Raw genomic sequence first — 23,869 nt, 5'->3', positions numbered from 1 at the left:
GAGTCTCCATAACTCAGTCACTCGAGTCCCTGCAATGTCGTGGTAAATCTCCTCTGTACTGTCTCCAGCTCAGTGGCAGTTTATCCGGTGGAGGACGTGGGAAACGGAACACTCTGCTCCAAGCGTGGCTTCACTGACGGCTGTACATTTCCAACGTGACCTCCCTACTCCTGTACTCATTGCCCAGACTGACGAAGGGCGGCTCGACTGACGCCTTCTTCACCGCCCTGCCTACCCGTGACTCCACTTTCCAGGGACCGTGTACCTGTACCCCTGGGTCCCTCTGTTCTCCAACATTCCCCTGGTTCCCTGTTTACCAGTGACTCCTCTTTCAGGGAACCGTGTCCCCGTACCTCTGGGACTCTCTGTTCTACAACACTCCCCAGTGTTCTTGTCTATTTGTGACTCCACTTTCAGCAACCTTGTACCTCTGGGACTCTCTGTTCTACAACACTCCCCAGGGTTCCTGACTATCTGTGACTCCACTTTCAGCAACCTTGTATCTCTAGCCCCGTTCCATAATGTTTCCCATGGTCCCTCCCGTTGACCGTGCAAGTTAGAACACAGAACATAGAAATCCTACAGCAGAATACAGACCCTTCGGCCCACAAAGTCGTGCCGAAAATGTCCCTACCTTAGAAATTACTAGGCTTACATATAGCCCTCTAAGCTCCATGTACTTATCAAAAAGCCCCTTTAAAAAACCCTATCGTATACGCCTCCACCAACTGTTGCCGGCAGCCATTTCCACGCACTCACCACTCTCTGAGTAAAATAAAACTTACCCGTGACGTCTCCGGTGTACCTACTCCCCAGCACGATAAACCTGTCTCCTCTTGTGGCAACCATTTCAGACCTGGGGAAAAACCCTCGGACTATTCACACGATCAATGCCTCTCATCATCTTGTACACATCTCCAAGGAGAAAATGCTGAGTTCACTCAGCCTATTCTCTTAAGGCCTGCCTTCCCAATCCAGGCATATCCTTGTATCCTTATGTATCCCCTCTGCACCATTTCTATGGCTTCCACGTCTTTCCTGTAGTGAGACGACCAGAACTGAGCATAGTACTCCAAGTGGGGTCTGACCAGGGTCCTATATAGCTGCAACATTACTTCTCGGCTCCTGTTCCTGGTCTCCGATGCAGGATCTTCTAAACACACAAAGCCTTGTTAAATGTCCAGGTTCTCACAAGTTTTGGCCACAGACAGCAGAGTTCCCAGTGCGGAATCGTGGGTGACACCACCAGTCACGGACGTCCGCCGCCCTCTGTGTTCTGTGGACAAGCCAGAACCGAAACCGAATTGCCAATTCACTGTGAATCCCATTCATCGCAATCTTGTAAATGGCTCTCCTATGAGAGAGACTTTGTCAAAGGCCCGTCTACAGTCAATCCTTTAACTCTTACATACTGTTTGGGTCATATTTGACCCGTTTTGACATTTGAAAACAGTAAGAACCAATGGCATCCCGCTCCCCCTCTGTCTCTCACTCTCTCCCCTTTCTCACCTCCTTCTGTTTCCGCATTGCTCTCGCATTTTCCAGCCCATTGCCCCATTGCTCTCTCCCCGTCCCTGTCTATCGCGTTCACAGTCTCTCCTCCTCTCTCCTCTCTCTCCCCCAAAACCATTTGTCTCGCTGTCTCTCATCCCCTCTCCCCCTCGCTTACCCCATCTCTCTCTTCTGCTGTCTGTTCTCTCTCTCCGCAACTCTCTCCCTCATTCTCTAACCCTGTCTCATTCTCTCCCTGATCTGCCTGTCCGACTCTCTCCGCCAGATTGTCTGAAGTCCATCTACTCAAAGCTGAACTTTTGGAGAAAGGATCCCCTCATCGGTGAGGATGAGGGTCCTCCCATTGCCACGGGACCAGGAGGGATGCCAACAACTTCACAAACAGGTCAGAGTTCACAGCAGTGACGCCGTTCTGGAATCATCAGGTGTAATTCGCCAAAGATTTTCAAATTTCTAATTCATCTCCTCGACCACTTCTCTGGGATATCTTTCGACCTGCTGTCTGTGATGTACATAAACTTGTGCAAGATACCCTAAATGTTCAGTTGGAGGCGAAGAAAGTGAAAGAAATATTGACATTGAATTTGAGAGGCATTGAATATAACATGAGGGATGTGATGTTGATGCAGTAAAAGGCACTCGTGAGACCAAACTTAGAATTGTTTTGGGCTCCTTATATATACTAACATTAGAGGAGTTTCAGAGAAGATTCACGAGAATGATCCCGGGAATGAGAGGGTTGTCGTATGAGGGACATCTGACAGCTCTTGGGCTGTATTCCCTGGGTTCAGGAGAATGAGAGGGGATCTCATAGAAACTTTCCGAATGTTGAAAGACCTGAACATATTAAATATGGAAATGTTATTTCCCATGGTAAGGGATTCTTGAATAAGAGGGCACGTCTTCAGGATTGAAGGACATCCTTTTAGAACTGAGATGCGGAGAAATTACTTCAGTCAAAGGGTGGTAAATCTGTGGAATTATTTTACCCCGAACAGCTGTCGAAGGCAAGCCATTGGGTGCATTTAAGGAAGGATAGATAGGCCGTTGATTAGCCAGCGTTTCAAAGAGTATGAGGAGAAGACAGGGGAGTAGGGATGTGAGGAAGAATTTGATCAGCGCATACTTGAATGGCGGAGAAGTCTCGATGGCCCGAATGGCCTTCTTCTATTATATCTTATGGTCTTATGGTCGTATGCTCTCTCCCCAGCTGCGCATGAACAGGAGTCGAAAGTGAAGATCGAAAATAGACCGTACCGTCAGATCTGCCTTCTCCGCCTAGTTACGTCCGCCCTCATCGTGATTGTGTTCGGACTCTCGATCCACGGTGAGTGGAACGGACTCCCGGTGGAGTCAGACCGTAAATAAAGAGAGTGGAATAATTGGTTATTGTAAAACACCACAGTGACACCGACACACCTCTGATCGTAACACCGATTAAAAACCCATCACCATAACAGGGACATACCCCAAACCGTGATAAAAATAACACGGCCTTTATCGTAACACAATCAAGACTCTTCCTGACACCGACACGCCATGCATCATAACATCATCAATCCTGTTACCGTAGTATGGTCGCGACCTTCAACGAGACGCAAATACACTCCTGACCGCGACATGGACACGACCATTGCCTTGAAACAGACATATCACTCTCTATGCGACCAGCACACCCCACACCATGACACTGATACTACACCCACCGTGACAGCACAAGGCACCTCACACTGAGATTTCCCTCGCCTTGTCATCGAGATACACTTCATTTTGACACGGTCACCTCTCGACGGAGCACAGAATCACCGACACGTCACTTACAAAAACTTGAACATACCTCGCACGACACTGACGCAGACCCCTATGGTAACAACTACAAAACCTTCACCGGGGCATTGATATACCCCTCAGTGTGACACAGACACGCTCCTCAAAGTGGCGCCGACGCCTCTCAATGTGCCACAAGAACATCCTTCACTGTGACACCCTTCACCGTGACACTGACACGACACTCTCTGTGACCCGTTCGGTAGCGTGACGCTGACTCACGTGTCACTGTAAACGCTAAACATCCTTCACCGTCTCTCTCAGTGTCACAGATTCGTCAGCAGTTCACTGAGATGGAAACGAAGTACAGATCTGTCAACGAAACCAAGGCTCAAATCTGTGAATTGTTGACCAGCAGAAGAGGTGAGGCATCATCCCCCTCTTTCACCCGCTCCTCATCATTGGGCAGGCATGAAGCGTCACTCTGTGCCTGATATCGGGAGTGTGTGAAGAGATAGTATGGAAGGTGATTCATTCTGTGTTTGACCCGGTGAGTGTGTGATGGGGCCGCGTGGAGGCAGCTTCCCTCTGTGTCTGACACTTTGCTCTGTGGTGTGTTGTGAGGCCTTAGAGGGACAATCATTCTCATTCTGAGACAGCGGGAGAGCTAAGAACACGAGCAGATTGAGAGGGGGAAGGACATTTCTTCGGCAGTTTGAACGGGATGTTCAAGCGCGTGAAGGTCGGCCTCGGAGGCAGCAGGAGAGTTTAAAAAAGATTAACGGAGCGGGCGACGGAGTAGTGGGAGACAGAATAGGAAGGGTTTGGCTTGAGAGGCTTCGGCGAGCAGAAACTGGGAACGAGCTTACTCCCAGTGAGGTAAGGCCGGGTCAGCTCCTTTAATTAATCTAATTAGTTTAGAATTAGGTAATAGAGGCAGCAGTTAGGGCAGTCGAGTGCTCCGTTTGCGGGATATTGGAAGTCTGGGCGAGCAAAGTTGTCCCTGATGATTACACCTGTAAAAGGTACATCAGCTGCAGCACCTGACAAACCGTGTTAGGGATCTGGAGCTGGAGCTGGATGAACTTCGGATCATTCGGGAGGCAGAGGCAGAAATAGACAGGAGTTTCAGGGAGATAGACGCTCCTAGGAGTCTGAAGACAGGTAGTTGGGTGACTGTCGGGAGAGGGAAGGGGAATAGACAGGAAGAGCAGAGCACCCCTGTGGCCGTTCCCATCGACAATAAGTATACCGTTTTGGATACTATTGGTGGGTATGACCTACCAGGGACAAGTTGCAGTGGTCAAGTCTCTGACTGGACCCTCAGCTCCGAAGCGAAGGAGCGAAAGGAGGAGAACAGTAGTGATAGTTACGGTGGCAGATAAGAGGTTCTGTGGGAGAGATCGAGAATCTCGAGAGCAAACACGAGGAAATCTGCAGATGCTGGAAATTCAAACAACAACACACACAAAATGCTGGTGGAACACAACAGGCCGGGTAGCATCTACATTGAGAAGCACTGTCGATGTTTCGGGCCGAGACCCTTCGTCACGACTAACCGAAAGGAAAGATAGTAAGAGATTTGAAAGTAGTGGAGGGAGCGGGAAATGCGAAATGATAGGAGAAGACCGGAGGGGGTGGGATGAAGCTAAGAGCTGGAAAGGGATACAGAGCTGGAGAAGGGAAAGGATCATGGGACGGGAGGCCTCAGGAGAAAGAAATTGGGGGGGGGGGGTGAGCACCAGAGGGAGAACAGGCAAACAACTAAATATGCCAGGGATGGCGTAAGAAGGGGAGGAGGGGCATTAACGGAAGCTATAGAAGTCAATGTTCATGCCATCAGGTTGGAGGCTACCCAGCCGGTATATAAGGTGTTGTTCCTGCAACCTGAGTTTGGATTCATTTTGACAATATAGGAGGCCATGGAAAGACATATCAGAATGGGAATGGGACGTGGAATTAAAATGTGCGGCCATTGGGAGATCCTGAGTTTTCTAGCGGACCGAGCGTTGGTGTTCAGCGAAACGGTCTCCCAGTCTGCGTCGGGTCTCACCAATATATAAAAGGCCACACTGGGAGCACTGGACGCAGTATACCACACCAGCTAACTCACAGGTGAAGTGTCGCCTCACCTGGAAGGACTGTCTGGGGCCCTGAATGGTGGTGAGGGGGGAAGTGTAAGGGCAGGTGTAGTACTTGTTCCGTTTACAAGGATAAGTGCAAGGAGGGAGATCGGTGGGAAGGGATGTGGGGGGGGGGGGGGAACAAGTGGACCAGGGAATCGAGTAGGGAACGTACCTGAACTGTAAGGAGACTAAAATCCTTGCGGGAAGGTATGGTAATGCTGCTCCGGGGGTTGTAAACTAGATTTGCACGGCGAGGGGAAGCAGAGTGTTACAGATAGTGAGGTGGTGGAAGATAAAAGTCATGCAAGAACTGCAAGTATAGTGCATTGAGTATACCCAGAGCTAACATATAAAGAGGCTTTGATGAAAGAGAAGCAGAATAAAGGGTGTAAGGGCAGTAAGGTAGGAGGACTAATGTTGTTTACTTCAATGCAAGAAACATCAGGAACAAAGTTGATGTACTGAGAGTTTGGATACATACATGGAAGTACGATGTAGAGGCCATTACAGAGACTTGGCTGGCACCAAGGCAGAATTGGATTCTCAATATTCCTGGATGTCAGTGTTTTAAGAGGGATAGAGAGGGGGTGGAACTGGGAGAAGGGGTGGCATTACCGGTAGGGGATACTACTACAGCTATTGATAAGGCGGGTAATGTAGCGGGATCCTCTATTGAGTCAGTATGGATGGAAGCCAGGAACCGGAAGGGAGCAGTTATTCGTTTGCGAATATTCTTTAGGCACCCTGGCAGCAGCAGAGTCACCAAGGGACAGATTGGGAGGCAGATTTTTGAATTCTTCAAAAAATAACAGGGTTGTTATCATGGGTGACTTTAACTTCCCTAATATTTATTTGACACCTAATTAGTTCCAATGGTGAAGATGGGCAGAGTTTGTTCAGTGTCACAGTAGGTTGACAGGCCGACTAGCGGGAATGTCATACAATATCTACTATTAGGTAACGAACCGAGTCAGGTCACATAACTCTGAAGGTGAGCATCTGGGGGACAGTGATCACCGCTCCCTGGCCTTTAGCATTATCAAGGAAAAGGATAGAATCAGAGATGAAAGGATATTTTTTTAATGGGGAACGGCAAATTATGAGGCTATAAAGCTAGAACTTGCTGGTGTGAATTGGGAAGATGTTTTTGCCGGGACATGTGCTATGGGCACGTGGTCGATGTTTAGCGATCTCTTGAAGGATATAAGGGATACATTTCTCCCGGTCAGGAAAATAAAAATGGTAGGGTAAAGGAACCATGGGTGTCAAGTGAGATGGGAAATCTGGTCAGGTGGAAAAAGGCAGCATTCATGATGTTTAGGAAGCAAGGATCAGATCGTTCTATTGAGGAAGTTAGAGTCGCAAAAAAAGGAGCGAAAGAAGGGGCTGAGGAGAGCAAGAAGGAGGCATGAGAAGGCCTTGGCGAGGTGGGTAAAGGAAAAGCCTAAGGCATTCTTCAATGCCTTAACGGCATTGAACAATGGGATAATGGGAGTGAAGGCAGGACCGATTGGAGATAAAGGTGGAAAGATGTGCATGGAGACTGTGGAATTCAGGGAGGTCCTCATGAGTATTTCTCTTCGGTATTCAGAAATGAGCGGGAACTTGATGACGGTGAGGACAATATGAGTGAGGTTTAAGATCTACAGCATTGTTGATATTAAGTGAGTGGAGGTGTTAGATTTATTAAAATACATTAGGACGGATAAGTCCCGAGTGCCTAAAATAATATTCCCCAGGCTGCTCCACCGAAGGGATTGCTGACTCTCTGGCTAGGATCTTTATACCCTCGTTGTCCCTGGGAATGGCACCAGTGAACTGGACAGAGGCGAATATTTTCCCCTTCTTCAAATAAGTTAGTAGGGTTAGTCCGGGTAATTATTGACCAGTGAGCCTTACGTCTGTGGTGGGAAAGCTGTTGAAAATATTCTAACAGATAGAATTTGTTACTATTTGGAGAATCATGATCTGTTCAGGGACAGTCAGCATGGCATTGTGAATGTCAGACTGTGTCTAATAAGCCTGATAGAGTTTTTTGAGGAGGACAAGGCATATAGATGAGGTTAGTGCAGTAGACGTGATATACATGGATTTTAGTAAGGCATTTGACAAGGTACCACACGGTCTGCTTATTCAGAAAGTCAGAAGGCATGGAATCCAGGGAAACCTGACCAGGTGAATTCAGAATGGACCTGCCTGCAGAAGCAGAGGGTTGTGGTGAAGGGAAGAGATTGGATTGGAGGGTTGTGACCAGTGGTGTCCCATAAGGATCGGTTCCAGGACACCTAATTTTCGTGGTCTTTATTAATAACCTAGATGTTGGGTAGAATTGTGGGTTAGCAAGTTTGCAGACGACACAAAGTTCGGTGATGTTGTAGATAGTGTAGAAGATTGTCGACGATTGTAGAGAGACATTGATAGGATGCAGAAGTGGACTGAGATGTGGCAGATGGAGTTCAACCCGGAGACGTGAGAGGTGGTACACTTTGGAAAGGCAAACTCCAAGGCAGAGTTCAAAGTAAATGGCAGGACACTTAGTAGTGTGGAGGAGCAGAGGGATATGGGGGTACTTGTCCATAGATCCGAGAATGTTGCCCCACAGGTATATAGGGTAGTTAAGAAAGCTTATGGTGTGCTAGATTTCATAAGTCGAGAGATAGAGTTTCAGAGTCACGAGGTAATGATGCAGCTTTATAAAACTCTTGTTAGGCCACCCTTGGAGTACTGTGTCCAGTTCTGTTCGCCTCACTATTGGAATGATGTGGAAGCATTGGAAAGGGTACACAGGAGATTTAGAGAGTATGGATTATGATCCGAGAATAAGGGTGCTAGGGCTTTACTCTTTGGAGAGGAGAAGTATGAGAGGAGACATGATAGAGGTATGGAAGACGTTAAGAGCAATAGATAGAGTGGACAGCCGGCGGCTCATCCCAAGGGCACCACTGCTCAATACACGAGGACACGGCTTTAAGGTAAGTGGTATGAAGTTCAAGAGGGATATTAGAGGTAGGTTTTCTTAACTCAAGAGGTGGCTGGTGCGTGTAATTCGCTGTCTGAATCAGAGGTGGAGTCGGAAACACAAGTGAAATTTAAGCGACTACTAGGTTTATGTTGGAATTTAAGGTGGGGTGATATATGGGAGACAGGGTTCAAGGGTCGGTATAACATAGTGTGCTGAAAGAACTGTACTATCGTGCACTATACTACATTCTGTGTCTATGTCTGTTTCTCGTCTGTACTGAGGAAGTTTCTTTCCGTGGAGTGTGTGATGGGGACGTGGAAAGAGAGATTCACACTATGTCTGACCAAGACTGTGTATTATCGGAAGCTGTGCCTGCAGCTTGAATCTGTGTCTCACCCCGTGTGCGTATGATGGGTCTCTGTCTTTGACAAATTGTGCGCGTGATGAGAATGAATGGCGGGAAGTGGGGTGGGTGAATGCGTTTGGAGGGAGGGGTCTGACACCGGGAACAGTGACTGGATGGTGTTTCGCTCTTTTTCATATAGCAGGGTCGTGTGATAGGTCGTTGCGGATTCTCTGTGTGTCTGAACCCGGGAGACTGTGACTTGCCGGTGTGGAGGGAGATTCACTCTGTGTCTGACCCCGGGAGTGTGTGATGGGACGGTGTGGAGGGAGATTCACTCTGTCTGACCCCGGGAGTGTGTGATGGGACGGTGTGGAGGGAGATTCACTCTGTGTCTGACCCCGGGAGTGTGTGATGGGTCGGTGCGGATGGAGATTCACTCTTTATCTGACCCCGGGAGTGTGTGATGGGACGGTGTGGAGAGAGCTTCACTCTGTGTCTGATCCCGGGAGTGTGTGATGGGATGGTGTGGAGGGAGATTCACTCTGTGTCTGACCCCGGGAGTGTGTGATGGGACGGTGTGGAGGGAGATTCACTCTGTGTCTGACCCCGGGAGTGTGTGATGGGACAGTGTGGGGGGAGATTCACTTTGTGCCTGACCCCGGAAGAGTGTGATGGGACGGTCAGTAAGGAGATTCACTCTGTGTCTGACCCCGGGAATTTGTGATGGGACGGTGTGGACGGCGATTGTCTCGGTGTCTGACCCCGGGAGTGTGTGATGGGACGGTGTGGATGGAGATTAATTCTGTGTCTGACCCCGGGAGTGTGTGATGGGACGGTGTGGAGGGAGATTCACACTGTGTCTGGCCCCGGGAGTGTGTGATGGGACAGTGTGGAGGGAGTTTCACTCTGTGTCTGACCCCGGGAGTGTGGGATGGGACGGTGTGGAGGGAGATTCACTCTGTGTCTGACCCGGGGTGTGTGATGGGACAGCGTGGAGGGAGATTCATTCTGTGTTTGAACGCGGTAGTGTGTGAAGGGACGGTGTGGAGGTCTCCCTATTCTATGCCTAACTCTCGGCCGTACGGATGGAGATTCACTGTTACTTTTTCGGAAATTCCAGAGCAAACTTTTTCCCAGAAGCTGGGGTTAATTTGGGAACCGACGCGGGCTGTTGTAAGATAGTGTGTAGTTGAATTAACACAGAGGCTTAGGGAGGAGTTTGAGCATTGCAAATACTTTGGGGACCGTCACGGGACTCTGTGGAGAGAGTAAGGCTCTGAGCTTACCTTGGGAACGTACACTGATCTGTGGGGAGAGAGTGGGACGTGTGAGTACGTTGGCGTATAGAGGGGAGGTTGGAACAAGTGGAGAGCGGTACTGATGGGGGAATCGAAAGTTACAGGTAGAGACAGGATGATCTGTCGTCGCGACAGAGGCTCCAGGATGTTTTGTTGCCTCCCGGGTGCCAGGGTCAGGGATGTCTGATCGCGTGCACAGTATTTTCAAGTGGGAGGATGAGCAGCCAGATGTCATGGTACACATCGGTACCAATGTCGTAGGAAGAAAGAGTGAGGACGTCCTGAGGAATGAGACTAGACAGCTTGTAGGAAGTTAAAGTGCAGGACCTTAAGGGCAGTAATCTCAGGATTGCTACCTGTGCGACGTGCTTGTAAGGGTAAGCGTAGGATTCTCTGGAGGATGACACGTGGCCGAGGAACTGGTGTAGGGGGCAGGGTTTTCGATTTTTGGATCATAGCGACCTCTTCTGGTGCAGGTTGGGTCTGTACAGGGGAGAGGTGTTACACCTGAACTACAGGGGATTCAATATATTTGCAGGGCCGTTTGCTCGCTATTGGGGAGGGTTTAAACTAGATTTGCAGGGGGATGGGAACCACAGTGCCGCAGCGGATAGTGGAGCGGGGTGAAAATAAATGATGTTAAAAGTTCATGCTGTTTGAAATAGAAGGGTTGTGTGTGTTGCTAATAATCTTCTGACGAGCGTATATTTGAATGCGAGGAGTGTTGTGGAGAAACCTGGGGTGCTGAGGGCGTGGTTTGACACGTGGAATAATGGCATTGTCGCCATTAGTGAAACTTGGCTACAGGAGGGGCAGGACTGGCAGCTTAATGTTCCAGGGTTCTGATGCTTCAGACGCGATAGAGACAAAGTGAAGACGGATGGAGGAGTGGGATGGCATTGCTAGTCAGGGAAAATGTTACAGCAGTGCTCAGGCAGGACAGATTAGAGGGCTTGTCTACGGAGGCAAAGTGCGTAGAGCTGAGAATCAGGAAATGTATGACCACATTAATGGGGTTGTATTGTAGACCACCCAATAGTCAGCGAGAATTGGAGGAGCAAATCTGCAGAGAGATAGCAGACAACTGCAGGAAACATAAAGCTGTGATAGTAGGGGATTAATTTTTCCACATATTGATTGGGATTCCCATACTGTTAAACGTAAAGACGGGTTAGTGTTTGTAAAATATGTTCAGGAAAGGTTTCAAAATCAATATGTAAAGGTACCAGCTAGAGAGTATACAATATTAGGTATCCCATTAGGAAACGAGTTAGGACAAGTGACGGAAGTGTGTGTAGGGGAACACTTTGGGTCTAGTGATCATAACGACATTAGTTTCAACTTGCTCATGGATAAAGATAGACCTGGTCCTCGATTTGAGGCACTAAACTGGAAAAAGGCCAAATGTGAAGAAATTAGAAAGGCTCTAAAAAGCTTGGATTGGGACAGGTTGTTCTCTGGCAAGGGTTTAATTGGTAAATGATAGGCCTTCAAACGAGAAGTTTTGAGAGCGCAAAGTATGAATGTTCCTGTCAGGATTAAAGGCAAAGTGAATAAGAATAAGGAACGATAGTTTTTGAGGGATAAAAAAAGAGGAGAGAGAGATATAGGACAGGTATGGGGAACGGAGCAAATAAGGTGTATGAGCAGTATAAAAAGTGCAGGAAACTACATAATAAAGTACATAATAAAGAAAAGAAGCCAGTGACTAGTAGTGTGCCTCAGGATCTGTACTGGATCCAATGCTGTTTGCCATATACATTAAAGATCTGGATGATGGGGTGGTAAATTGGATTAGTAAGTGTTCAGATGATACTAAGATAGATGGCGGTGTGGATAATGATGTAGGTTTTCAAAGCTTGCAGAGAGATTTAGGTCAGTTAGAAGAGAGGGTTGAGTGATGGCTTATGGAGTTTAATGCTGATAAGTGTGAGGTGCTAAATTTTGGTAGCAATAATCGAAATAGGACATACATGGTAAATGGTAGGGCATTGAGGAATGCAGTAGAACAGAGTGATCTAGGAATAATGGTTCATAGTTCCCTGAAGCTGGAATCTCATTTGGACAGGGTGGTGAAGAAAGCTTTTGAATGTTGCCCTTTATAAATCAGAGCATTGAGTTTAGGAGTTGGGATGTAATGTTAAAATTGTACAATATATTTGTAAGGCCGAATTTGGAGTATTGTTTACAGTTGTGTTCACCGAATTATAGGATGGATGTCAACAAAATAGAGAGAGTGCAGAGAAGATTTACCAGAATGTTACCTGTGTTTCAGCACCTAAGTTACAGGGAAAGTTTGAAAAGTTAGGTCTTTATTCCTTAGAGCGTAGAAGGTTGAAGGGGGACTTGATAGAGGTATTTAAAATAATGAGGAGGATAGATATAATTGACGTGGATAGGCTTTTTTTTCCCATTGAGCGTAGGAGAGATTTAAACAAGAGGACATGAGTTGAGAGTTAGGGGGCAAAGGTTTAAGGGCAACACGAGGGGAAATTTCATTACTCAGAGAGTGGTAGCTGTGTGGAACGAGCTTCCAGTAGAAGTGGTAGAGGCAGGTTCGGTATTGTCATTTAAAGTAAAATTGGTTGAGTATATGGACAGGAAAGGAATGGTGTGCGGCGCATCGGGACTAGGTGAGAGTAAGCGTTTGACAGGGACTTGAAGGGCTGGGATGGCCTGTTTAAGTAATGTAATTGTTATCTGGTTATATGCTACACCTCCCCCTCTTGTTTCTCCGATTGTATCACACCTGAAACAACGAAATCCAGGAATATTTAGTTTCCAATCACACTCCTCCTGCAACCATGTTTCACTAATAGCTACAACATTATATTTCCAGGTATCAATCCACGCTCTAAGCCCAGCCACCATTCTTACAATACTCCTAGCATTAAAGTAACTGCATTAAAGTAGTTCTCCACCTCTGAATCTCTTTTTATCCCTAACGGTGCAAACAACATTAATATCTTTATTATTCTTTCTTCTCCACTGCATCTTCCGTCTGAGCGCACCCCTTTTCTATCACCTGTCTAACCTCCCTCACACACCGTCTACAAGCTTTCTCTATTTAACAAACCTCCTCTCGCCTAGTCTCTTCAAATTGATTCCCACTACTAACCAGTCTATTTTAAAGTCTCTCGAGTAGCAAATCTCCCCGCCTGGATATTGTTCCCCCGAGGATTAAAGTGCATCCCGTCCCTTTTATACAGGTCACACCTGCCCCAAAAGAGGTCCCAATGATGTAGAAACTTGAATCCCTGCCCCTTGCTCCAATCCCTCAGCAACGCATTTATCCTCTACATCATTCTATTCCTAGTCTCACTGTCGCGTGGCACAGGCAGTAATCCCAAGATTAATACCTTTGTGGTCCTTCTTCTCAACTTCTTTCCTGACACCCTATATTCTTCTTTCAGGACCTCTTCCCTGTTCCTATCTATGTCATTGGTACCTATATGTACCACGGCCTCTGGCTTCTCATACTCCCACTTCAGGATATCTTGGACGCGATCAGAAACATCCCGGACCCTAGCACCAGGGAGGCAATCTACCATCCGTGTCTCCTGACTGCGTCCACAGAGTTGCCAATCTGAACCTCTAACTATCGAGTCCTCTACTACTACTGCCTTCCTCTTCCTTTCCCTACCCTTCTGAGCTACAGGGCCGGACTCTGTGCCGGAGGAACGGCCACTGTTGCTTCCTCCACGTAGGCTGCCCCCCCCCCACCCCCAACCGTACTCAAATAGGAGTACTTATTGTCAAGGGGTACAGCCACTGAGGTACTCTCTTGTACCTAAACTCTTCCTCTTCTAACCGTGACTCACTTGTCTGCCTCCCGTGGCCCCGGTGTGACCACCTGCTGTAACTCCTCTCTATCAACTCTTCACTCTCCCTCACTAGACGGAGGTCATCGAGCTGCAGCTCCATTTCCCTGGCACGGTCGCTTAGGAGTTGCAGCTCCGCGCACCTGGCTTCCTTCTCCAAATCTTCTCCAAATGAAGGAAGTATAATCCAGGATTAGTGTTGACCAGGAATGCCAGATTTGGGGACTCTGGGAGACTCCCAGCCTCCTCAAGGATTGCATCTACAGCTGGTGCATTGAGATGAGGCTCCTTAAGGACCGTATTAGAGATCAGGAGCTGCAAATTGATTACCTTCATCCCATTAGGGTAAGTGAGGAGGTGATTGATAATACCTATATGAGATAGTGGGCAGCACCGCTGTGACAGGTCCCTCCCCCAACCCCCAGAAATCGATATATCGTTTTAGATACCGTTGGAGAGGTTAAACTGAATAAAGAAGACCACGGCGAACGGTCCTCTGTCACTCTGCCTATTGCCGTGATCAAGACAGCAAGGAGAAGTAGAAGCAAAAGAATTACGAAAGAAAGTTGGCAATTTACATAAAAAGGATGCTAAGAGTTTCTTCTTTTAACATATGAAGAGTAAAAGAGCGACACGGGTAGATATAGGACTGATTGAAAATCCTGCTGGAGAAATTGTAACAAACAGAAGGTAGAGGAACTAAATGGGTATTTTGCATCAGTCTTCACAGTGAAAGACATTAGCAACATACCTGATAGCCAGCGGTTTCAGAGAATAGAATTACGTACAGACAAGATTACTAGAGAGAAAGTGCTTGGGAAGCTAAATGGTCTAAGGATAAATAAGCCTCCCGGACTGGATAAAGTTCACCCACGGGTTCTGGCGGAGGTGGCTTTGGAGATTGTGGAGGCATTGGAAATGATCTTCCAGGAATCAATAGACTCTGGCATGTTTCCGGAGAACTGGAAGGTCGCAAATGTCGTTCCGCTATTTATGAAAGGAGGGAGGCAGCAAAGAGAAAACTGCAGACCTATTAGTCTGACATCGGTAGTTGGAAAGTGATTGGAGTCAATTCTCAAGGAGGAGGTTATGAAATACCTCCAGGTACATGACGATAGGCCCAAGCCAGCATGGTTTCATGAAGGGAAGATCCTGCTTCACCAACCCATTGCAATTCGTTGAGGTAATCGCAAATAAGATTGACAAGGGAGAGGCTGTGGATTTTGTTTATTTGGATTTCAAAAGGCCTTCGATAAGGAGCCGCATAAGAGGCTGTTTAATAAGATGAGAGCCCATGGAATTACAGGAAAGATATAGGAATGGGTAGAGCATTGGATGATAGGCAGAAAGCAAAGGGTGGGAATAAAGGGATCCTATTCTGCTTGGTTGCCGGTTACAAGTGGTGTTCCGCAGGGGTCGGTGTTTTGGGGCGCTACCTTTTCCACTGTTTTTCGATGTTTTAGATTACGGATTAAATAGTTTTGTGGCTAAATTTGCGGATGACATCAAGATAGGTGGAGGAGCAGGGAGTGTTGAAGAAACGGAAATGTTGCACAGAGAGTTGGTCAGTTTAGGAGAGAGGGCAAATAAATGGCAGATAAGATGTAATGTTGAGAAATGTACAGTTGGACGAAGAAATAAGAAATAATCGGGAAGATTATTATTTAGATGGGGAGAAACTCCAAAAATCGGATGTGCAAAGGGACTTGGGGGGTCCTAGTGCAGGATACCCACCAGGTTGGATCGGCAGTAAGGAAAGCGGATGCTATGTTGGTATTCATTTCAAGAAGAATCGTGTATAGGATTAAAGAGGTGTTGATGAGACGCTATGGGGCACTGGTGAGAACTCATTTGGAACACAATGTGCAGTTTTGGGCTCCCTATCTTAGAAGGGATGTACTGATGTTGGAGAGAGTTCAGAGAAGATTTACGATGCTGATTCATGGAATGCAGGAGCTAACATATGAAGAGCGTTTATCGGCTCTAGGACTGCATTCCTTCGAGCATAGAAGAATGAGAGGGGATCTCATTGAAAGGGTTGGACAGAGTAGATGTGGAAAGGCTGTTTCCCTTGATGGGTGAGTCCAGGACAAGCGGCCAAAGTATCATTTAAAACAGCGATGAGGATTTTATTTTATTTTATTTTAGTTTTTTTTTATATAGCCAGAGAATCGTGGGTTTACGGAATTAGTTGCACATGCAGCTGTGGAGGCCCAATCATTGAGGATGTTTAAGGAAGAGATTGATGGGTATCTAATTAGTCAGGGTATCAAGGGAAATGGGTAAAAAGCCACGGAAATTGGAACGAGATGGGAGAATAGTTCAGCTCATGGTGAAGTGGCGGAGCAGACACGATGGGCCGAATGGCTTACTTCTGCTCCTTTGTCTTGTGATCTTGTAATTCCATCATCTAAATCATTGCTATACAACATAAACATAAGCGGTCTCAACACCGACTCCTTTGGAACACGACCAGTCACTGGCAGCCGACCAGAAAAGGATCCCGTTATTCCCACTCACACCCATCAAAGTGACACCGACACACCGCTCACTGTGGCACCAAAACATGATTCACCGTGAAGCCGACACCCCCTTCACCATCACTCTCAGAGTTACCAATCCGTCAGTGTCTGATTGCCTCCGATCAAAAATACCGGAGTCTTTTGGAAAAATATCAGGAGATGAACAGGACCCAGCATCAACGTCAGCTGCAAATCCACGAGCTGAACTCAACCCTTAAAACCAGGAAATCTGAGATTCCCTACTGGATCCAAGGACCTGTCTCAAGAATGTTTCGGCGCTCAACAACAACGTCTCCATCCTGGAAAGCAAACTGTTTGTCCTCGAAAGCAAGCTCTCCATTCTTGAAAACAAATTGTTAGTCCTGGAAAACAACCTTCCGTCCTGTGCACAAATCTCCCTGTTCAGCATCAAACGCAAACTGATCTCCGAGACAAACTAAATCATATCGATATGAAGAGCAAAAATCTCAAAGAAAGCAAGGATTAAATCTGCCAACTGCTGACCAGCAGAAAGGTAACATCCCAAGTTCCCCCGCTCCTAATCACAAGGCAGAGAGGGAGAGGACGCGGTAGTCTGTTGCTGATCTCGGGAATGAGCGAAGAGCCTTGGGGCTAGAACGGCCCATTGTCTGAATGCGGGCAGAGCGTCAAGGGACGGTGTGACAGGAGAGAACCCTAGTGTCTGTACCAGTTAGTGCGATATTGTGGCGCCACGGGGAGAGAATCTCTCTCTGTACGATAAGACGAGCGGAGAAGCTCTGATCCCGAATGTGAGTGACGTAACGGTGTGGAGGGAGATTCACTCTGTGTCTGACCCCAGGAGTGTGTGATGGGACGGTGTGGAGGGAGATTCACTCTGTGTCTGACCCCGGGAGTGTGTGATGGGACGGTGTGTAGGGAGATTCACTCTGTGTCTGACACCGGTAGTGTGTGATGGGACGGTGTTTAGGGAGATTCACTCTGTGTGTGACCCCCGGAGTGTGTGATGGGACGGTGTGTAGGGAGATTCACACTGTGTCTGACACCGGTAGTGTGTGATGGGACGGTGTGTAGGGAGATTCACTCTGTGTGTGACCCCCGGAGTGTGTGATGGGACGGTGTGTAGGGAGATTCAGTCTGTGTCTGACACCGGGAGTGTGTGATGGGACGGTGTGGAGAGAGTTTCACTCTGTGTCTGACCCCGGGAGTGTGTGATGGGACGGTGTGGAGGGAGATTCACTCTGTGTCTGACCCCGGGAGTGTGCGATGGGACGGTGCGGAGGGAGATTCACTCTTCTTTGTTCCTGCTTTCCAGAGCAAGCGTGTGCCCAGGAGTGGATCAGAAATGAAGACCGGTGTTATTTCATATCCACGTTTACAATGCCTTACGGTGAAGCGAAAGAACTTTGTTCTCACTTGGATTCAAAGCTTTTTGAAATAAATTTAATAGAAGAAGAGGTATGTGTCAGATCGAAGGAAGATTTATCCACACCGCACCGTACCATCACACAGTCGCGAGGTCAGACAACAGAGAATCTCCCTCCACACTGTCCTATCACACACTCCCGGGTCAGACACAGAGTGAATCTCCCTCCACACTGTCCCATCACACACTCCCGGGGTCAGACACAGAGTGAATCACCCTCCACACCATCCCATCACACACTCCCGGGGTCAAACACAGAGTAAATCTCCCTCCACACTGTCCTATCACACACTCCCGGGGTGAGACTCATTGTGAAGTTCCCTCCAGACCGTCACATCACACACTTGTCACAGACGGAGTGAAACTCCCTCCAATTCGTCACATCACACACTCCCGGGGTCAGACACACAGTGAATGTCGCTCCTTAGATTGTGCTCGATTTCAATTATTAATGACAGCGATTTAATTTCACAGAAATTTATTACCAAAACTGTCGGCGACCAAGACAGAGCATTCTGGATTGGAAAATGCAAAACTGGGTGAGATATCTGGTCATATAGGATTTTGAGGAAAGAACGGGCCGTGGGTTCTATTCGGGACTGATACGGGATGCGAGAAGGGAGCGGACGGTGGTATTACTTTGTTTGAGGGCACAGGGCTGGGGTTAGAGTGGGGGCTGCAAGTATTTTCCGGACAGACCAGCAGCCTTGAGATAGAGAGTAGATCAGTGAGAGTATTGTAGTGAAACAGACATGCTTGTGGGGATATTAGAGCAGTGGGATTAGTTTGGAGACGGACATGTTGCCGTGGGGAGTCATTCCGGGTGAGGGAGCATCCTGTGGACTAACACGGGCAGTGGGGCGATGCCGGGGCTTTGAAAGTAATTTGTGGCGTTGCACAGGCCTGTAGCAAGGAAGGGGGATAGTGGGGCTATTTTGGGGACAGTCAGAACTCTGTGGGTAGAGGGTTGGGCAAGGGATTAATCTGGGGCTGACACAGGGATGCAGACAGTGGGTAAGTGAGAGTGTTTTGGGAAGTGGTACAGGTATGTTGGGTCCGTGAGAGTAATATAGGGACTGACACCGGTCGGTGAGGAGAATTTGAGTCAGTGGGAGTATTTTGGGGACTGACACCAGTCGGTGAGGAGAGAATGAGTCAGTGGGAGTATTCTGGGGACTGACACCGGTCGGTGAGGAGAGATTGAGACAGTGGGAGTATTTTGGGGACTGACACCGGTCGGTGAGGAGAGCCTGGGTCAGTGGGAGTATTTTGGGGACTGACACCGGTCGGTGAGGAGAGATTGAGTCAGTGGGAGTATTTTGGGGACTGACACCGGTCGGTGTGGAGAGCTTGGGTCAGTGGGAGTATTTTGCGGACTGACACCAGTCGGTGAAGAGAGATTGAGTCAGTGGGAGTATTTTGCTGACTGACACTGGTCGGTGAAGAGAGATTGAGTCAGTGCGAGTATTTTGGGGACTGACTCCGGTCGGTGAGGAGAGATTCGTTCAGTGGGAGTATTTTGGGGACTGACACCGGTCGGTGAGGAGAGATTGGTTCAGTGGGAGTATTTTGGGGACTGACACCGGACTGTGCTGCAGTAGTGTTTTCTCTTTTGAAGTTGTTTTCCCTTCCTTGACAGGGAAGTGGCCTCTAACGTCGTGTACAAGGTGAACGCTGGAAAGATCGAATGCGGTGAATGTAAATCTCCTCGGATTAGCAGTTGCAAAGATGATCTGCACCGTTTCATCTGTGAGAAGCCTGCACCTTTGTGTCCGGATATTCCTGAAAAGATCCGGGATCTCTGTCAAAAGCCCGTGGGGCCGACTGAAATCTAGTGACAACAAACTCTTCCCCCCCAGCACAACTCCCTCACAGACTCTGACAACCCCATCTCCTTTGTCCCTCCCCCCTTACCCTATTCTTCTCTTTCTACCTATGGCACTCCTACTCGGCATCTCGCTCTCTGTTTGCCCTGGAACCTCCAAACTCGCGCTCTCTCTCATAACTCCTCCCCTGCCATCTCCCCCTATTTCATCCCCAGTTTCCTTCCTGTCACTTTCTAGCCTCCCTCTCCCAGCATCAAAGGACTGTATCGCATGTTTACCACCTGACTTATTTTCCGTAACTTACCGCCTTGAGCTTTGTATCTTTGCAGTATCAGTACGTGGCAAGAATGTAAAATTAATGTAAGGTGCAAAAAGTTAAAAAAAAAGTCCGGCAAAAATGTCGAGGCGGTGCTCCTATTTTCAAAAGTATGATGCGTAGGTGAAGAAGGTATTCGAGGATCGTTGAGCTTTCAGTCTTCTGTGTCTTTTTCCACATGGTAGTCATGTGCAGGGAGCTTGTCCCCGGGGTGAGGGCCTCACTGATGGATGCCGCCTTGTCGAGGCATCGCATCTTGACGATGTCCTCGATGTTGGGGAGGGTTGTGGCCGTCATGGAGCTGGTTGAGTCTCCACCACTCTGCCGCCTCTGGTGACCTTCGGCACTGCAGCCTCCACACCAGGCGGCGATGCAACAAGTCAGAATGCTCACTGCGATCACTTTCTCATCTTCAATGAAAGATCAAATGCTCTCCAAATTCAAACACTGTAATTCCTTCTGTAATGAAAGACCTATGGTGGTGATGGGAAGTGTAGAGTATGGTCTGGAATCCACTGCAACGCAGACTCGAAAAGTTTATATCGCAAAGAATAGTTCTCGAAATGGATTTCCTACGGTTGAGCACTGAGTGCTCAGCTCGGTGGCGTCAATGACAGACTTTCCATGAAGCAACGTTGACGGGTAATAATGAGTTTTAAAGGGAAAGTGTCAGCACTCCACACTCCGGGGAATGGGCGTGCCGACATTTGGAAGCCTGGCGCTGTTCAGTCGGGAACATGAGACTTCTGCGTGTTTATATGCATGTGTTGGTCCCACCAGGACAGATCCACTGAGATGCTGACACCCGGCAACACAGGAACCTAAAATCAGACCATGAGATATCGGAGCACAATTAGGCCATCGATTCTGCTGCGCCATTTCATCATGTCTGATCCAGGTCCCGCTCAGCCCCAATCTCCTGCCTTTTCACCGTATTTCCTCATGGTTTGAGTAATCAACAATCTGTTCACCTCTGACTTCAATACACCCAATACAGCCGACTGTGTAATCCATTCCACAGATTTACCATACTCTGGCTAAATACATTCCTCCCAATCTCCGTTCTGAAAGGACGGATCTCCATTTCGTTGTGGGTCCACTGGTCTTCGTCTGTCCCAACACGGGGAACCTTCTTTCCACATCGACTTTATCGAGGCCTATAATCATTCGATCGGTTTCAAAAACAGCAATCCTACCCCCGCCCCCTCATTCTTCTGAGTTCCATCCATCAAACGCTCCTGATATCATCAGCGATTCAATCCCAGAATCATTCCCGTGAACTTCCTTTAATCACTTCCCAATGCAAGCACATCCAGCCGGATTAGATAAGGGACCCGGAACCGCTCACATTACTCCGTAAGGTCTCACCTGTGCTTCATAAAGCCTCAGCTTTACATCCTTGATAATCCTCTTGAAATGAATACTAACATTGTATTCCCTTCCTCGCCACCGACTTCACCTGTAAGTTAACTTTTTGGGAATCCTGAATGAGATCCCTCACGTCCCTACGCGCCTCAATTTTTGAATTTTCTCTTCATTTAAAAACATAGACTAATCCTCTATTTGTTGGACCAAAGTGCATGGTCATACATCTCCCAACACAGCAATCCGCCCGCCGCATTTTTGCCCATTCGCCCAATCTTTCCGAACCCTTCCGTAGCCTCTCTGCTTCCTGAACACCACCTGTAGATCGGTGACGTCACTGCCAATCTGCACTGACTGAGAATTCCCTATGAAGATCTCAATCACCCAGTTGCAGAGGGAGGTTCACTGGCCCAAAATTTGGGGCTTGTGGATTAGAACTGAGGGGATGATGATGCTGAACGCCGGGCTGTTGTCATCCAACAGCAGCCTGACGTTAGTGTTGTAATGTCCAACTGGAGTTCGTCAACTTACAGCCGTCACGCCTTTGCTGAAGAGGATGCCGACTCTGGATAGGCCGAGGAATGTCCAGCCTCTCAAAGCACATAATCATAGTATCTGTGAGTGTCACTGGACGAGTGCAGCTGAGGCAGCTCTCTACTCTTCTCAGGCACTGGTGTGATTGTCGCCCGTTTGAAGCAGGTGGGAAATTCCGACTGCAGAAGAGTGAGTTTGCAGATGTCCTCGGAGAGTCCAACCTCCCCTGCAGTCCCTCTCATCTCCGTCATCTTAACCCTTATCCACACCCCTCTCTGTCTCTCTGTCTCCGTCAACTCCTTCATCACCTACTTCCCTCCGCTTTTCCGTCCTTCCCTCCCTCTCCGATGCCCATTCTCCGTTCTCGGCCCCTTCTGCTACAGAACCCGTGCTCTGTCACCCATCCCGCCCCCCCCCCCCCACAACCTCAAAAGCATTCCTGCCTGTGTTCGAACGGAATTGCGGTGTTAACGTCTAGTGTTTCAACGATATCGAGCTCACGTTTCTGAGCCTCTCTACCACTCCGTGTGGGCAGGCCCGTCGTCTGGTTCCTCCTAGTTACTGCAATCTCAACTCCCCTTCACTGCCCTCCCTCCCCTCCTCGTCGCTACTCATCTGTCTGCTCTAAACCTGGTCGCACACACATGGATCTCTGAGACAGACACAGAATCCGTGCCGACTGGAAAGCCGAAATGCTGGACGTGTCGAAACTTGAACATTTGCCTCTGTTCTTCGTGTCTGCAGGAACGCGTTGGGCGACTATAGACTCTCTGAGTTGCTGATACCCAGGAACCCAGGAACTTCAATTAAAACCAACGAGTCTGCTCGCCATTTCATCATGGCTGATCCATTTTCCTCTCCGCCTTCTCCCTGTCTCCCTTCATGCCCTGACCAATCAGAGATCCATTAGCATCTGTCTCCCTTCATGCGTTGAACAATGAAATATTTTTCAATCCCTGCCTTAAATATATCGAATGGCTGGGCCACCACCGTTGCTTTCAGCATTGAATTCCACAGGTTCACCACGCTCTGGCGAAGGAAAATCAAATCATATCCTCCTATTATCAAGCTGTGTCTTCTGGTCCTAGACTCCCCTAAAATAGGGAACATTTTCTCCACGTCCACTCTGTAATGACATTTCTCCATCCGAGAATTTTCAATAAGGTCATCCCTCATTCTTCTGAATTCCAGCGAGCGCAGGTCCCAGAGCCATCAAACTCCCTTCATATGACAAATATTCAATCCTGGAATCATTTTAGTGAACCCGCTTTGAACCCTTTCCAATATGAACACATACTCTGTTCGAGAAGGGATCCCAACCTGCTCAAAACACTGGAATTGTGGCCTCACAGTTTTTATTAGGAGATAAAATTCCATCCTTGCTTTTGCATTATCATCCTCTCGAAATGAATGGGTGGAGAGAATGACACATGATGTCTGACCGCGAGTGTGTGACGCGACGGGGAAGAATAAATCTCACTCTGTGTCTGTACCAGGTACAGAGTGGAGGGAGCTTCACCCTATGTCTGACCACGGGTGGGTGTGCTGTATCGTTGCTTAGGGAGTGTCACTCAGTGTATAATTCCGGGAGTGTGTGATGGTACAGTATGGTGGGAATCTCGCTCTGTGTCTGACTGACGGAGTCACAGACCCGTATAATTTTGGCGTTGACACAGTCTCTAAACAGACATCGGGAGCGGGGAAAATGTGCGCATTAAAAAGTAGCGCCTCGCGTCTGTTTGTACAACAACCAATCAGGGGAGTGGTTTCATTAAAAGAGGAAACTACAGATAAGACAGGGCTGTGGAGAGAGATTCACTCTTGTCTGACCCCGGGTGTGGGTGATGGGACGGTGTGGCGGGAGATTCACTCTGTGCCTGACCCCAGGAGTATGTGATGGGACGGTGTGGAGGGAGATTCACTTTGTGTCTGACTCCGGGAGTGTGTGAAGCGACGGTGTGGAGGGAGATTCACTCTGAGTCTGACCGCAGGAGTGTATGACGGGACGGTGTGGAGGGAGATTCACTCTGTGTCTGACCCCGGGAGTGTGTGACGGGACGGTGCGCAGT

The 23,869-nt window shown here is 48.2% G+C and overlaps 1 protein-coding gene across 1 annotated transcript in view; it reads left to right on the top strand.

Annotated features, from left to right (window-relative positions):
* Positions 1–19,861, top strand: part of LOC140720743 (uncharacterized) — a 31,536-nt gene extending 11,675 nt beyond the window's left edge. The window contains exons 4-9 of the mRNA XM_073035572.1: positions 1,778–1,897; positions 2,723–2,839; positions 3,604–3,702; positions 17,649–17,791; positions 18,234–18,298; positions 19,399–19,861. Of these exons, the coding sequence (XP_072891673.1) occupies positions 1,778–1,897; positions 2,723–2,839; positions 3,604–3,702; positions 17,649–17,791; positions 18,234–18,298; positions 19,399–19,594 (740 nt within the window). The 3' untranslated portion in view covers positions 19,595–19,861. The remainder of the gene's footprint in view (positions 1–1,777; positions 1,898–2,722; positions 2,840–3,603; positions 3,703–17,648; positions 17,792–18,233; positions 18,299–19,398) is intronic.
* The last annotated feature ends 4,008 nt before the right edge of the window (positions 19,862–23,869 follow it).

Source organism: Hemitrygon akajei, unplaced genomic scaffold (genome assembly GCF_048418815.1).
Source record: "Hemitrygon akajei unplaced genomic scaffold, sHemAka1.3 Scf000046, whole genome shotgun sequence".
NCBI lineage: Eukaryota > Metazoa > Chordata > Chondrichthyes > Myliobatiformes > Dasyatidae > Hemitrygon > Hemitrygon akajei.
Note: the sequence above shows the minus strand (reverse complement) of the source record. Positions and strands in the feature narration are given on the sequence as shown.